This window comes from Ahaetulla prasina, chromosome 3, assembly GCF_028640845.1.
Source record: "Ahaetulla prasina isolate Xishuangbanna chromosome 3, ASM2864084v1, whole genome shotgun sequence".
Classification (NCBI taxonomy): Eukaryota; Metazoa; Chordata; class Lepidosauria; order Squamata; family Colubridae; genus Ahaetulla; species Ahaetulla prasina.
In genome coordinates, this window is record NC_080541.1 from 2,838,048 (window position 1) to 2,855,162 (window position 17,115).

The 17,115-nt window shown below is 44.9% G+C and overlaps 1 protein-coding gene across 7 annotated transcripts in view; it reads right to left on the reverse strand.

The window, feature by feature from the left end:
• Positions 1-17,115, reverse strand: part of EEF1D (eukaryotic translation elongation factor 1 delta) — a 41,234-nt gene that overhangs the window by 22,251 nt on the left and 1,868 nt on the right. For all 7 annotated transcript variants that reach the window (XM_058176335.1, XM_058176333.1, XM_058176332.1 and 4 more), the window contains exon 2: positions 2,502-2,625. In XM_058176335.1, coding sequence (XP_058032318.1) covers positions 2,502-2,621 — 120 coding nt within the window. In that variant the 5' untranslated portion in view covers positions 2,622-2,625. The remainder of the gene's footprint in view (positions 1-2,501; positions 2,626-17,115) is intronic.

Sequence of the window (17,115 nt, forward strand, 5' to 3'; positions counted from 1 at the left end):
TTCCCGTATGAAGGAGTTGGTGTTAAAACTATTTTAGGGATTAAAAGTTTCCTGTTAGCTACGGTACTCAAGATACCTGTGAGCCAGGATCTCAGATTACTACAAGTACCGGTAACCCTCGACTTACAACAGTTCATTTAGTGACCGTTCAAAGTTAGAACGGCACTGAAAAAAGTGAGTTATGACCATTTTTCACATTTACGACCGTTGCTGCGTCCCCAGGGTCATGTGGTCAAAAATCAGACGCTTGGCAACTGGCATGTACTTATGATGATTGCTGTGCCCCAAGGTCAAGTGATCCCCTTTTGCGACCTTCCGACGAGCAAAGCCGATGAAGAAGCCGGATTCACTTAATAACCGGGTCGCTAACTGATCAACTCCAGCAATTCACTTAACAACTGTGGCAAGAACGGTGTTGTGGTCCCTCAGCAGCCTACGGAGCTGGCAACGGAGTCGGACAGCGATGAGGCTGAGGTGGGGCCAGGGCCATCGGGGAGTGAGGTACGGACTCCAGAGCCTCCAGAGGCTGATAGTAGTGAGGCAGAGGAATAGGAGGAGCCTGTTCCTAGTACACGCATGAGAAGAGTTGCCAGAAGGCAAGAGCAGCTCAAGCAGAGAGGACAACTCAGGAGTAAGGCCAAGAGATGATTGGCCCCTCCCATAAGGCTTAAAACAGACCAGCAACGGCCTTTGGGCTTTGCCGGAAAACAATGTCGTAGCTGCGTCTTCTGCTTCGTGTATGTCTTTGTTTTTGTGGCTTCTGGACGTTTGCCAGGAAGGGCCTTTGGTAGTTTGGCTAATTGGGCTAAGGTTTGTGAGATAACTGAGGAATTTGTGTTGGGAGGCATTTGTTTTACTTTGAGTTGAACGACGCTGGGAATGAAGTAATTCCCAGCTGTTCAAATAAAGTTCGTTTTTTTCACTAAGTTTATTACAACCTACTTGGGCCTGGGTTACAACAAAAGGCTGTAAAATGGGGCAAAACAAATGTCTCACTTAACAACAGAAATTTGGGGCTCAATGATGGTTGAGGAGTACCTATATTTAGTGCTCAGACTGAATGTGACATGTTACAAGTGATCCTTGAGTTACAAATACACCTTTAGCAACCAAAGTTACAATGGCAGGGGGGGGGGAAGTGACTTAGGACCATTTTTCACTTTTATGACCATTGCAGCATTCCCCCGGGGTCACGTGATCAAAATTCAGACCCTTGGCAACTTATTCATATTTACGACAATCGCAGTGCCCCATGGTCACGTGATCCCTTTTCACAACCCTCTGGGGCAAACAAACTCCATGGGGGAAGGCACATTCACGTAACAATCTTGCGACCTGAAAGGTTGTAAAATGGGGCAAAACTCACTTAAGAACCGTCTTGCTTAGCAAGGGAAATTTTGGACTCAAGTCTGGTTGTAAGTCGAGGACGACCTGCAGGTTATTCTGAGGGTTACTCGGGAATTGGGGGCCCCCACTTTCCCCCCACAAAGGAGCAGAACCCTCAACCCTTTGCTTGACTCTCCTTAAAGGTGGCCTCCCCCCCTTCCTTGCCAAAGACCCAAAATTATTGGGAAGTTCAAACCTTACCAGATTCCGAGGGTGACTGAGAATGGAACAAGAGTTCAAAATGGCCGGAGAAATACTTTCTATGAATCAAGTTACGATGCTGATAAGTGAGCAGAGATGGCACACAATTTGTACTTGCTGGTTGCGTGTAGGGACAAAGGACCACCCTTGCCGTCAGCTCTTTGGGGTTTTCTCTACGAATAACCCGCAAAGGGGAGCCGAAACTGGCAGGAGAGAGGGACAGAAATGGTTTCCCAAGGTGTTGTCTCCTCCAGCAGCTGAATCAGAGATGGTGATGTGGGAGTCAAGGTCAGCATCAAGGCAACCTGAGAGCTCTGAGGAGGAAGAGGAAATGGAGCTGGCAGAGAAAGAGAGAGACAGAGGTGGAACCTGGGCCGTCTGTCAGTCCTCAGGTGAAGAGTCAACAGCCCCCAGGTCTGGAGGTGGCTGATGAGGAAGGGGAGGAACACAGCTGGGTCCGGTGCCTGATGCGCAGAAGGCAGAGGAGAGGAGAGCAATGGAAATCTGTGGGCTGATCCTTGGAACGGAAGAGCCACTGCTGCTAGCAAAGCCTCACCCTAGCTCTGGGGATAAAAGGCAGGGGGTGGAGATGAATAGATGTGGCAGACAATTATTCATCTCCCTGCCAGACAGACTTATTAGCCTGCAGTGAGAGAGGAACTTTTTGCCGGGGCTGTTAGTGCTCCTAATAAAGAAATCATTGCTTCAACCACAGAGAGTTTGTCGTGTTTGGTGAGGTGGGTCAGAACACAAAGCCTTGCGGAGACATCAACGAAGGCGAAAAATACAAGCTTGGATGGATCAGAGTGAACCAGTAGAGAATCCACAATTACAGGTAGGAGCACCGTTTGTATTGGACCAGATCGAATGAGAGGCCACCTGTGTCTTGGACATGGGAGATGTTAGCATCTTACCTGCTGGCAGGAAGGGCTGCGGGCTGGACCGTTGATCTGTTCATAGTACCGTTTCTCAGCATCGTCGTATTTGAATTTATCGAACCAGATCTTCTCGTGCATGAGGAAGTGGGTTGCCATTTTTCTGCAAAGAGGAGGAGGTTAAATAAATATTTGAAAGCACTTGTTTTTAGGATCAGGTCACCAAGTGACCACGAGTCATTCATCCCTCAGGGCTGCACCTGGTAAGGACTCACTAACCCATCACTCTAGTTTGGGTTATCCAACCTTGGCATCTTTTAAGACTTGTGGACTTCTACTCCCAGAATTCCTCAGCCAGAAGCTGGCTGAGGAATTCTGGGAGTTGAAGTCCACAAGTCTTAAAGGCACCAAGGTTGGACACCCAGATCTATACGGAAAAGCTAACCAAAATGCAATCGAACAAGCAATTACTCGAATCATTTGACACTTGAAAACTGACCAGAAGAGTAACTACCAGCTACAAATTTTGGCTTCAAAGAGGGGTAACAGAAGGAGCAGTGCCCTAACCCTGGCTATTTTTTCTCAGAAGATATGCGGTATTACAAACAGCACCCGATCCTTAAACAGCACAGAACAAGGGGCTTAGCAGTACCCCAACCTTCTCAGTAAACTCTGAACAGGCCTCCACTAATAAGAGCCCTCAAGGGATTGAACAAAACCACACAATGGAGCAAGAGCCACTGTTTTACAACAGTCCCAGTTGCCAAACTGTTTCGGGGGGAAATTTTATCTGGCTGCCTGGTAGTTCAGGGATAACTAGGAATCTCAATCCTCCTGATCTTTGAATCTGCCTCTGGAAGAGAAACCTGGTAATAAATGCTAGATGTGGGACTGTAATTCAGCAACGATGGGAGATAAATGCTCTCTACAAGAGTCTGGAAGGGGAGAGTAGGGGAAATAAAATCACAGAGCATCAGCTGGCCTTAAGAGATGCTTACTAAACTAGAGATGGGGTATAGCACAGAGTACCATGAACACCATCAAAAAGTATATCATCTCAAGAGACATCCAAAATCTGATTTACGCCACTCATGTCGGCCTAAAACTCAGTCAAGTAGTATCCAGGGTGTTTTACCCTTCAAAACATCTCCGCACACTGGTGTCCCTCTTGCGAAGCAGCAGTTTGGATTCGGTTCTTACAAACATTGCCACCAAGGGGGACCCCAACAACCCGTCACAGGACCTCTTGTCAGGGCCAATTCACGGCGGGACAAGAATGAGATGAATATCAAAGAAATAGTGGAATGGAACCATTAAAGGAAGGAGGGACAGAATGAAATGAGAATGTCAAAAATTACAATTCATTAAACTGAAATAAATTAAATTGCGACAATCTGTGGGGAGTTGGCCATGACGAGTTATCCCGCGGAGAGTTGGCTTGGCAAGCGGTTCCATCCCACCGCCAAGGGCAGGGCTCGGGTGACGCATAGATTTGACACTTTTTCTCACATGAGAGCAGGCAGAGGAGGCATCCAACACGTTGCATGCAGAGAAGCATTAAGGGGAGGGGGGATGGGCTTTTAAAATCTAGATTCACTGAACGAAATACTCTTTTCATCTGGTATTAGCTCACAGGGACTCCCTTGGTACACGTATCTGTCAATTCAACTGAAACAGAGACAAAGGACAACCTCTTTCCAAACCCTTTCCTTAACTTTGAAACACCGGAATCCCTTCTCAGAACACAGAATAACAGAGTTGGAAGGGACCTTGGAGATCTTCTAGTCCAACCCCCTGCTCAAGCAGGAGACCCTGTACCATTTCAGACAAATGTTTGCCCGGTCTCTTCTTAAAAGCCTCCAGTACTGGGAGCCCACACAACTTCTGGACGCCAGATGCTCCCCTGGTTAACTGTTCTCTCAGGAAATTTCCCCTTAGTTCTGGGTTCTCCTAAAACAGTAGGGTTAATTTCCTTTTTTTTCAATAATGCTCCTTGCCAAAGGGGAGCATCATGAGCCATGATGGTGCAGTGGTTAGAATGCAGAACTGCAGGCTAACTGCAGTTCGGCAGTTCGATCCTGACTGGCTCAAGATTGACTCAGCCTTCTGTTCTTCTGAGGTCAGTAAAATGAGGACCCAGATTGTTGGGGGGGCAATAGGCTCTTTAAACTGCTCAGAGAGGGCTGTAAAGATACTGTGAAGCGGTATAGAAGTCTAAGGGCTAGTGCTATCTATCTACGTCCAATCTCTGTCTGTCTGTCCATCCACCTCTCCTATCTGTCTGTCCGTCCGTCCGTCCCTCTATCTAAATGCAGTAAATGCAGCTGCCAACTGCTGGGTGTTCGATCCAGACCGGCTCAAGGTTGACTTGGCCTTCCGAGATGGGGTAAAATGAGGACTCAGATTGTTGGGGGCGAGAGGCTGACTCTGTAAACTACTTTGAGAGGGCTATAAAGCACTTTGAAGTGGTATATAAGTCTTAAGTGCCATTGCTATCTTAGCCCTGGCCGTGGCCAGCTGCACACCGAAACATCTCCCATGCCCTCTGCATGCTGAGTCTAAGTCTTTATAGCTATGCTGTTGGGACCGAGAACATTCACCCCCACACCCCTGCCAAACACCTCCCAACACATGCTTTTCCTACTTAGCATCAGGCTCTGGTGCGCTGGAGGGCTGCGCAGTGGGCTGGGTGGCCTTAACTCGCGTGGCTTCCGATAGTCTGCTGGCCTCTTCTTGGGCAAGGGAGGCGTAGAAGCAGGCTTCTGCACTGTCATACGTGGGCTTGCTAAACCACAAAGATTCCGTGTCCGGGTGCATAAAATGCCAGGCAGAAGGTTGCGGTGCGGCTGCTGCCGTTTCCTGGGGCGTCAGAGTCCCAACTGCAGCGTTGTTTCCCCGTTTTCCCGTCGACTGCTTCCTTAGGCTGCTCCGGCCCTTCTTCTCTTTCCGGCCCTTTCTGGAGATGTCCGCGTGGCCGCGCTCCTGCAGCCTCACCTTCCCTGGAGGGTGGCCGTCAAACATGTTGGCATAGAATAATCGCTCGGCGTCATCATAGATCGGCTTCTCCAGCCAGACTTCGGACAGCAGAGCTCGCAAACTGGAGCCCGGAGGCTTGCCGTTCACCGTCTGGTTTGCGTCTCCCGCCGGGATGAGCGGAGAGCTGGGGGCCTGACGCTCGGCATCGACAACGTGGGCCGGGGTGGAAGGAGTAGCCAGGGCCGTCACGTAGCCTTCGTCAGGGGTGACAGGCCCGGTGCTGGCCAGCTTCAGGACGGACGGGGGCTGCAGGAGGTGTGCGAGCGTCACAAGCTGGGACCTTTCGACAAAGGACTTCTCGGCGTTGTCGAAGTGGAATTTGTTGACCCACACATCCTGAATGACGTGGTGACACGCCATGAGGCTGCTGTGAGTGCAGCGCAAGACGGCCTGGTTTCCGACGTGCTCAGTCTCAGCCTGGACGGCGTCTTCAGACCAAGGCACCACAGCAGCTGGCTCAACGACGGGAAGCGCTACCAGGGGCAAAGAGTCGGCGAGTTTCATGTGGTAGGCAGATTCCGCTCGGTCACACCGAGGTTTGTCAAACCAGACGTGGTCAGCCAACAACCCCGCCAAGACGGGATCTATTTTGGGTCCCAAAGACTTGGCTTTGGGAGAATACTTCCTTTTCTTCTGCTTCTTCCCGCTGCCAACCCGCCACAGTTCTGCCTTCAACGCTTCCTCGGCGCGTTCCTCATGGCAGAAGCCGTTCACAGCCACCAGCTCTTGGCAAGACCCGGCCGCCGAGGCAGCTAACGCTGCTTCTCGTTCATAGTGAAGCCTCTCGGCCTCGTCGTACTTAGGCTTGTCCACCCAGACCTTTTCAGTAGGGTACAGCAGCTTCCTTGTTCTCATCTTCCGAACGTGGCGCCAGCATGAAGAGACAAGGACAAAGGTACAGTGGCTAAAATAACACACCACAAGCAGCGGACAGTGCCATGGCGTTCTCCAACCTGGGTGTATGGCCCCTGCCAGCTGGGAACTCTAGAACAGTGGCACTTGGAAAAGCTATGCAATGCCCCCCAAGCGCCACCAATTACAGGTAGTCCTCGACGTATGACCACAATTAAGCCCAACTTTTCTGTGACTAAGCAAGACGGTTGTTAAGGGAGTCTTGCCCCATTTTATTTATTTATTTATTTTCGCATTATGACCTTTCTTGCTGCAGTTGTTAATCAAATCACTGCAGTTGTTAAGTTAGTCACACTGCTCTTAAGTATATCTGGCTTCCTCATCGGCTTGCTTGTCAGGTCACTGTGACACCTCCCCACCCCACCCCCGGGGACATTGCAACCGTCATAATTATGAGTCAGTTGCCAAGCGGCCAAATTTGGATCACATGAACATGGGGGATGCTGCAGCAGTCCTAAGTGGGACAAATGGTCGTAAGTCACATTTTTAGTGCCGCTGTAACTTTGAACGGTCACTAAATGAACCCCTTGTAAGTCGAGGACTACTTGTATACATATACTTACGATGACATTTGGGGACCAAAATTTCTGTGGCTAAGCAACATTTTTAAATGAGTCGTGGTCCATTTTACGACCTGTTTTGCTGTGACAGTTAAATGGATCGCTGCAGTTGTTAAGTGAATCATGCGGTCTTTAAGTGAATCCAGCTTCCCCCACTGACTTGGCTTGTCAGAAGCTGGCTGGGAAGGTAGCAAAGACCCCAGGGACGCTTCAACCATCGTAAATGTGTGCTGGTTGCCAGGCACCCTAATTTTGATCATGTGATTGTGGTTATGCTGCAATGGTGGCTAGTCAAGAGCCGATTGCAAGTCATTTTTCAGTGCCGCTGTAACTTGAAACAATTGGTCGTAAGTTGAGGACTACCTGTATACAAAGCCCTAATTGTGTGGATGATTGCGCCATTTTATTTTTTTTAAAAAGTGCTTTAAACAAATTGTTTAGAGAGCTCTTCTGCCCCTTGTCATTCTCCAGTATGCCAACAATATATATATTTTTTATGCTTCGTATTTCTTAAACTGCCCGTCTTCCTCATTAGTACTTGGACAAGCAGCTTCAGCAGAAGTAGGCAACTCGTGTCTGCCAGATGTTCGGATTTTTAACATTCCCACAATCTCCCCCACATCAGTCCCGAAAGGGGCTCAAGTCCTAAACATCCAGAAGAGACAGAGAAACACTTCTTGGAGAAGCTCAGAGCTGCCCTGGAGCATGTTGAAACCCATATTCAAAGGTCTTGGCATGGCTAGTGGGCTTTTTGGGGGCTGGAGTGGCCGATCCATATTGCCTGGGCCATGAAGAACTGGCAAAGGTCTCTGCAGGTGGCACCGCATGCCTGGGGTTGGAAACTAAGGAGGATTGGATGGGAGACCACCAGGAAATATGTGGGAATTAGGCTAGGCTTTTTTTTTTTAAAAAAAAAACCCTGGATGATTGGCAAGAAAACACCATAAGTCATTAAGAGGCTTTAAAAGGGGTGTGTGTATTTGTGTGTGTTTTGAGTGGTATGATTTGGCTAGAGGTCTCTGTTGTCACCCTTAACATTCAACACAACATTTAGCAACCAAAATTGGGACCGGCAACTTGGTTAAGGGAAACACTTGCTAAGTGAACCCACAACTATACTTATCATCTTATTAGAAAGTCATAAATGCAAGGATTGGTTGCAATGTTACTTTTTTATCATAGTAATTGCAAATGGTTGCTATACAAGGCAGTCACTAAATAAGACCTGCCTATACTGAAAGCAATTCAGTCCCATCCTTCCTGGTGAAGAAAGGGAGAAAGTCTTCCACAATTTACTGCCCAAAACCTCCCATAAATTGCCAGTTCCATTTCTTCTAGAAGGGGATATTTCACACAAATAAAGCAGAATTAAAAGTTGGAAAAACTGACTTCTTAGTTAAATGACATTTTAAGAATCTGGTGGGCAAAATTACTCTACACTCCCAAAAAGTCCTGCTGAGGTTGGATACCCAAATTATGTGTTACTAAGGAAGAATTACTAAACCTTTGGCAGTTTTAAACACATACACGATTGACAATTTTGGCGCCTCACTGTGGAAACAAACAAGTGGCCCACATGTAGATGAAATTACTTGGTATTAACCTGAACAAAAGTCAGGCCATTCCTCAAAGTGCTGTTTGTTGTTTAAAAGGTACATGTCATCTCAGGTACGTTAGTAACATTTTCCCTACTTACTGTTGGAGACTTGAAATGGAGCACGCTACTACAAATTGGAAAAAAGTTACTTGTCTAACCTTGAGTGCGTCCATCACAAATTTGTAGTAAGATGTTAAAAAGCTGTAAGCTGTTATGAGCCAAGTCCCAGAATAAAGCATTATGTGAACTTCCAAGGAATTGTGACAGGCGCTAAATGCCTTTGACATCACAATGCCATCTCGGGGGAGACAAACCAAGAACTTGTCATCATCTTAAATTGGGTAGATTTTAAATTTAATTGTTATTTAGTTTTAAATTGGGGTTTTTTAGATTATATATTTTAATTTATTGGCCTAACTGTATAATAAGTTTTTTTTATTTATTTTTAATTGTACATTGTTTATTTTTATCTTGGCTGTACTGAGTCCTGAGTCCTTCGGGAGAAGGGCGGTCTAGAAATCTAATAAAATAAATACGTAAATAAATAATAAATAATCATCGCTTTAGCCTGTATGTTTTTTTTTCTATTGCGCCTTCCTACTTTTAACTCGTTTATAATCTAGTATTGCACTGATATTGTTTTTCACATACAAAGCCACACAAGGAACATTTTAACTGTGCTCCTGGCATAAGATTCCCTTGGGCAATTTTGGATACCATCTCTCTTAGATCTAAAGCGAATCCAAGAATAAAACAACAGCCCAAGAATTAGGGAAAAAAAGAGACAAGGGTGTTTATCGAAAGATTGACGCAGGGAGATTGGAGGCCCTGAAACGTTTTGTAAGTTTAAGCATGTGTGTAGGAGGGAGGTCCAATTTATACAAGGATAACTTAGGAGAAGTTTTATTTTAACAGCCAGATGGCTTTTGTGTTTACAAAATGCACAAAAATACAGCAACATCTTTCTATCTCAAAAATCAAACTCTGCCCTTGTTAAATAAAGCTCACTATTATCATATGGAGTTTGAAATGTGTCTTGCTCAGGTAAAATTAGATTGGTTTTTATATCAATACCTTTACTATAAGAATTTCCTTTATTTATGATTCTCAATTTTGCACCATCCCATCCATCTGAGACAGGGACTATCCGGGCCAATCTTTTTGTCTTCTCAGACCGATCATCGATTATCTCAATCAGCTAAGCAATTGATCTGTTTGCCAGATTTTCGGGAAAGAAATGGTGTGGTCTAGTGCAAGGGTCTCCAACCTTAGCAACTTTTAAGACTTGTGGACTTCAATTCCCAGAATTCCAGGTTGGAGACCCTTGGGCTATATCACCTCCCCTAAACCCTAAAGTGATTCGGGGACTAAAAGAACAACTCCAAACATTTCTAGGAAGGAAAGTGCTGTATTTTATAAATCGATTTGTAAGAGCAGCCAGCCGTAAAAAAAGGAGTTTATGGATTCTTTTAAATATATCAAAATGTTCGACTAAAGTTGAATAGATACTGTAATTTTCGGTATTGAAATTTTATAATGTGTTGCACTGAATTTTAAATAGAATATTCTCGAAAGATCTTATGTAAGAAAGACCTGGGGGGGGGAAATTATATGGTTATAGAAGCTATAAGGGAGATATTCTCTGAATTGGATTGGATTTTTATGCTTTAGCTGGTTTTAAATACTTTAGGATTAATTTGTTCTATTGATTTATATATTTTATTACTGTTAATTGTTAATTATTTTTTTTTGAAGGATTTTGGTTAGGTTAGGAGGAAGTCAGAGCTAGAGAGGGAAAATTGGTATAATAGTTTTGGGGAAAAATTTTCTTAGCATATGTTTGTTTTATTTTTAACTATACCTTGTGCTTGATCCGGGAAGTCAGGGGAGGGAGGTATTAGTGAAGGGAGGGGGTTGGGGAGAAAGGGGGGGGGATTTTTTTTTAAAAAAAAACTTTTTGAATTAAAAAAAAAATGTTCGCAGCACAACAACATACCAAGTTCATAGAACCACTAAATTATTTTACATTTGTTTCTAAGTAAACAGTTTGCCCGTATAAAATTTACGATCACAGTTGAGTGCATAATTTCTGTTAACCAAGATAGTTGTTAAGTGAGATTTACCCCATTTTTATGACTTTCCCTGCCAATTGTTAAGTGAATCACTTAAATGTGTTAAGTTAGTAAGATGGTAGTTAAGTGAATTTGGCTCCCCCATTGACTCTACTTGTCAGGTCGCAAAAGATGATCACATGATCCTGGGACACTGCAACAGTCACAAATACCGGTCAGTTGCCAATCTGCTTGAATTTTGATCATGTGACCAGAAGTTTGAAAAATGGTCACAAGTCAACTTTTTTCAGCATCACTAACTTGGAGCAATCACTAATGTTCGTAAGTCGAGAAGTACATGTTCTGGGGCAGGGGTCTCCAACCTTAGCAACTTTAAGACTTGTGGACTTCAACTCCCAGAGTTCCTCAGCCAGCTTTACTGGCAGAGGAACTCTGGGAGTTGAAGTCCACAAGTCTTAAAGGGACCAAGGTTGGAGGCCCCTGTTCTGGGGTAAGGCTTTCATGGCTGGCCTAGGCTGGGCTTCAGAATTTAGTGGCCTTGGTCTAGACCAGGGGTCTCCAACCTTGGCAACTTGTGGACTTCAACTCCCAGAATTCCTCAGCCAGCTCTGCTGGGATTTGCTGAATTCTGGGAGTTGAAATCCACAAGTCGTAAAGTTGCCAAAGTTGGAGACCCCTGGCCTAGATGATACATTTTTCTGGCATTTTATGGGCAGCTGTGGCTGGCATCTTTCAAGGTGGCCTGCAAGGGAGCAGGGACTGTCTGAATTCCTCTCTCTATAGCCAGACGGCCTGGCTTATCATTGGATGTTCTTTGTATGGCTTTGCTGGCTGCTCGCAGTGCTTTGGGAATGGGAAGGATAAATATTGAAGATAACGCTTAACCCATAATGTGGCTTGCTTGGTGTGGCTTAGTTCATCAAGTGCAATCTGAGAACAAAGGGACAGCTTTTTAAACAACGTGGGGTGAACCCACATACGACGTGCCAGAAAACCTTTATATTATTGTGTGTTATGTCAACATTGTGGTATACAGAAACTATCGGCAGTTTTGCCGATATCGAAGAAATGAAGGCTTATAAACAGCCGTGTTATAGAACTACAGCTTCTCTGACTGAAATGTAAATTTTCTCGTCCTACCACTGTTACATCAAGAGGAAAGAGAGAAGTATGAAAAGGAGACAAGAGATCTCAGAATGATAGGACTCTTTAAAAACAAGAGATTCGCGGGGCGACGGACTGACGGGGGCGACGACTTCTACTTTAAACCGGTCAAGAAATGTTCTGTGTTGTCAGCAGATACTTACTTTCTGGTTCCTAGGAAGGCATTAAAAGTAGAAGAAAGAGAAAGCATTAAAAGGAGAAGAAAAGTGAAAATATTGTTTCTACAGGTAACAACAGAAGAGAGTAAAATGACAAATCGCTGGAATAGTAATGTAAAAACCGTACTCTGAGATTACACTGTTGATTAAAACTGTTTCTCAACCGTGGCATCTTAAAGATGGGTGGACTTCAACTCCCAGAATTCCCCAGCCAGCTGAATTTATAATTCCATTTTCCTTTAAGTCCAAAGTTAACAAATTTCCAGTATGTCCTACTCACAGTAGGACTAAACCCCCCCCCCCCCAATATCTCCAAACCTTGAGAGCTATGTTTCTCTATCATTTTAAAGTTAAAATAAGCCCAGTTATGAAGATAAATTTCCAAATCACCAGCAAAAACCTATGATGGGACTTTATTTCAGATTCTGAATACATTAATTTTACTTGTGAAGCAGCTATTACATCCAGTTCCTCATTCATAACCCCCTCCCAATAATTAGTTAATGCTACTATTGAATGTGATGCCTAGGCCAAACCCACTGAACTAAATTTATTAAATTTAACATCCATTTGATCACTTTTCCAAATATTCCAAATACATTATCTTCAATATAACAAATATATGAAAGTAACTCTTATCTGGATTTCAGTGTATTTGATGTAAGTTCAGATATATAAATTATACTATGGAACCATCTTTCCTCTAGGAAAAAATGTGTTACTCTATGACAGTGATGGCTAAACCTTTTTGCCATCGTGTGCCAGGAGCGGAGCGGAGGGGGTGGGGGGTGTCACTCACGCTTGTGCCCACACCCATAATTCTATGCACCCTGCCCTGCGCAAATGACCCTCCCTCCTGCTCCTTGCACGTGATGGCACGGTAGGCCCTCCTAACAGTCTCGGGAGGGCAAAACCGGCCCCATTTGCCAACTTCCGGTCCTTCCAGTGGGACCGGAAGTTGGCAAAGAGGCTGTTTTCGGCCTCTGGGGGTGACGGTGGGGAAGGCCATTTTTGCCCTCCCCAGACTCCTAGGAAGGCTCTGGAGGCTGGGAACAGCAAAAAAACAGGCCTTCCGGTCCCACCGGAAGTTGGCAAATGGGTCACTTCTTGCCTCCAGAGGGCCTCCAGGGGGGTGGAGAAGGCCGTTTTTGCCCTCCCCAGGCTCCTAGAAAGGCTCTGGAGGCTGGGGAGAAAAAAAAGGGGGGCTTCCCTGCCACCACCCTGAAGGTCCTCCAGAGGCAGGAAACAGCATGTTTCCCTACTTCTGGTGGATCCAGAAGGTCCGAAAATCAGCTGACTAGCGTGTGCATGCATACCGGAGCTGAGCTTGCATGCCCACCGATATGGCTACCATAGGTTCACCATCATGGTTCTATGACAGCGGTTCTCAACCTGTGGGTCGGGACCCCGTTGGGGGTCGAATGACGATTTGCCAGGGGTCGCCTAAGACCATCGGAAATATGGGAAGTATACTTGCGAGTCAAATAATCGCGCACCAATGGTTGACTCCACAAGCCAGCTGCAGGCTCTTCAAATCGCTAGCTGAATTCGGTTTCAGGCGCGATGAATTAAAAAAGAAATGAATTTTAAAAAAAATCTTTGCTCTGATGTCTCCCTCTCAAGCCAGCTGCAATCACTCCCAATCGCTAGCCTAATCTGGCTTCAGGCGCGATAAACTTAACAGGGGAGGAGTCTCCGCTTTAATGCCTCCGTCCTCAAGGCAATCGCAAGCAGTTCAGATCGCTGGCCAATACGGCTTCAGGGGCGATAAATTCAAAAAAAGTTTGCCGCTTTCCCCCCCCCCCTTCTGCAGCTGCTGAGGCGTGCTGAGATCGCTGCCTATCATTTGCACATGTTTGCGGATGATTTTACGGTTGGGGTTGCCACATCGTGGGGAATTGTATTAAAGGGGTCGCAGCACTATAAAGGTTGAGAACCACTGCTCTATGAGATCCCAGCTATACATAAAAACATTCTAGAATGCTATTGATCACTTCAATGCTAAACTGTAAACAATGAAGGTGGGCTCCTATTTAAAACATGGCCATAAAACACCTGCAACTTGTAAAGCTATGAAGTCCACCATCAAACTCACTGGAACTGACCTGCCAGGCACATGAATTGACATGCGTACTCCATGTTCTGTTGTGCATGTGGGCAGCCATAAAAATCACCTACTATTCATAGACTCACAACTGTGTAATGTTTTAATTTAAGCTCTCATCTGCGAGTAGTAGGTTATTTGCTATAGGATCAATAAAAGCATGCCTGAGAATTTGGTTGATCACAAAATGTTTATTTGTACGCTAGAAAGCTAAAAAAAAAAGAAAAGAAAAAAAGCTAAGGACCAGTTAAGACAGCATGCCAGGTTACAATAAAAACCAAATCGGTCTAGAAAAGAAAAAAGTTGCAAAAGAAAAAAGAAAAGAGAAAACCAATAGCAGACTATCTCTAATGATGGTACCAATAAAGGAGAAGATTTGTAGTTCAGGGTTGACATGATGGGTCCTTGATGCTCTCTGAGCTTGCTTGTTTTCTTGCAGAAGTTTCATTACCCTAACTAGGTAACATCATCAGTGCTAGTGCTGCACTGATATTACCTAGTTAATGAAATGTCTGCAAGGAAACGACTAAGCTCAGAGAGCTCCTCATCTGATGATATACATAAAAACTGCTGACAATCCGCATACAATTAAAGTACCACATCCCAGTACAGCGCAACATTAAAAATTGAACAGGGACTGCATCCAAGAGAAGGGAATGACACAGCAGGCAAAAACGTGGCTCTTCAAGGTGTTCCAAGTCTTCTTTTTTTAAGTAACAGAAGTAGATGTTCTACGCAGTTACTTGATCTAAAAGATGAGGCAAACAGAAAGGCTGACATTTGTAACTAGAATTCCTTCAACAACTGGGAACCGTCACACTGGACAAAGCTATTAAGTCACAAATTAGTGTGCAGAACCACCACAAAGTACAGGCAATTTTTGATGTAGGGTAATAATTGGGGCCAGAATTTCTCTTTGAATAGTAGGTGGTTCTTAGGCAATCTCTGTCCAATTTTAAAACCCTTTGTGCCAAGGTTGTTAAGCAAACCATGCAGCTGTTAGGCGAATCCGGCTTCCCCCCATTGGTTTTGCATGTCGGAAAGCTGACCAGGACGGTCTCAAATGGCAATCCCTTGACCCCAGGGACACTGGCTGCAACAGCCATAAGTCTAAGGACTGGTGGTATGGGTTTTTTTTTTCCTTAATGCTGCTCTACTTCTGAACAGTTACTTAGTCGAGGACTAAGTTCCCCCAAAAGAAGATCTAACTGGAAAATAAGCCCTAGTATGATTTTTCAGGATGCTCGTAATATAAGCCCTTCCCCCAAAATAAGTCCCAGGTGTCAGCCAGACAGATGCATAGTACCGTATTTCCCCAAAAAGAAGGCCTAAGCAAAAAATAAGCCCCTAATGCATCTTTTGGAGCAAACATTAATATAAGATCTGGTCTTATTTTGGGGGGAAATACGGTTCCTGTATGAGGAGTTCCTTTACTTCTATCACAAGTGAGTCTATGCGATAAACGGTCGCCTACTAGGGAAATGCTACTTCTCCAAGCTCCTAAAACAAAACTTTCATTATTGTGTCTTCGTTCTCCCAAGAGGGAATGAATGCAACCCTTTTTTTTCTCTCGAGGCAACTCAACTTTTTTTTTTTTTTTTAAATGGGTTGAGAAAACAAGATTTCACCAGCAAAACCGGTTAAAGCCTTGTGAAGGGCATAACTTCTAATCTAATTCACAGCTGCCTGCAGGCTCAGTCCTAGGGCCTGGCCCTCTTCCACCCCTGGGTTCAGGATTTCCAAAAGCCAAAAATGCCAAGGCAAGGCAAAGAATGGCAACGAGTGGACAGAGCATGACGGATTACAGATAGTCCTTGAGTTACGACTACAACGGAGCCAAAAACTGCCATTGGTAAGCAAGACCGTTAAATGACACACACACACCCATTTTAACTTTCTTGCCACAGTTGTTAAGTGAATCACTGCAATTAAGTTGGTAATCCAGCTGTAAAATGAATCTGTTTTCACTGAGTTTGCGGGTAGGGAAATCACTTGACCCCAGGATTCCGCAACCGTCATAATTATCAACCGGTTGCCAAATGTGTGAATTTTAACCACATGAACATAGGGATGCTGCCAATGGTTGTTAGTGTGAAAACCAGTCACTTTTTTCACTACAGTTATAATTTCAAACGGCCATGAAACAAATGGATGTAAGTCAAGGACTATCTGTACAGAATCAACTAATGCCCCAAGACCTAGTCCAGCCTTAATAAACCTAAGCCGAATATAGGTGTTTCTCAATCTTAGCAATTTTTAAGATGTGGATGGGGGAGGGGGGGTCGCAAAAGTCCTTTTTTTTTCAAAAGGCAACTGAATTTTCTTTGTTTTTCCTTGAAGACGTTTCACTTCTCATCCGAGAAGCTACTTGAGCTCTGACTGAATGCTGGCGAATGGAAGGATTTATATTCCTTCCAGACAGCTGGTCATTTGGTCTCTTTAAGAGAGTCACTGAGGCCACCTGGGGGTTTGTCTTTAAGGTCACCTGAGTGGTGCAAATGGGTGTGGAGCCTTCTTGGAGGTGTTGAGAGGACTGTGATATGGACAGGAGGAGGGTAGTTGTCTATCTCTTCCATTCCATTGAGAGAGGGCTGTTCAATTTTAAGACATATGATCTCTTTGGCAAACCGCTGAGTGGCTTCAACAACTTTTAGAAAGAGTCCTTATCACCGGATGATTGAAAAAAATATACATCCTTCCATTCTCCACCGTTCATTCGGAACCGAAGAAGCTTCTTGGATGAGAAGCGAAACATCTTCAAGGAAAACCAAAGGAAGTCCAGTTGCTCATTGAAAAAAACACCTTTGGGAGAAGCATGATTTGCATGACTGAGAATCTCCAGAGACTTCAATCAATCAGAATACAGCTGGAAGGGACCTTGGAGGTCTTCTAGTTCAACCCCCTGCCCAGGCAGGAATACCATTTGAGAGCAGGGGCTATCCAATCTCTTCTTGAAACCTTCCAGTGTTGGAGCACCCACAACTTCTGGTGGCAAGCCGTTCCACTGATGAATTGTTCTCACCGTTGTCATAAAAATATCCCAATAAAAC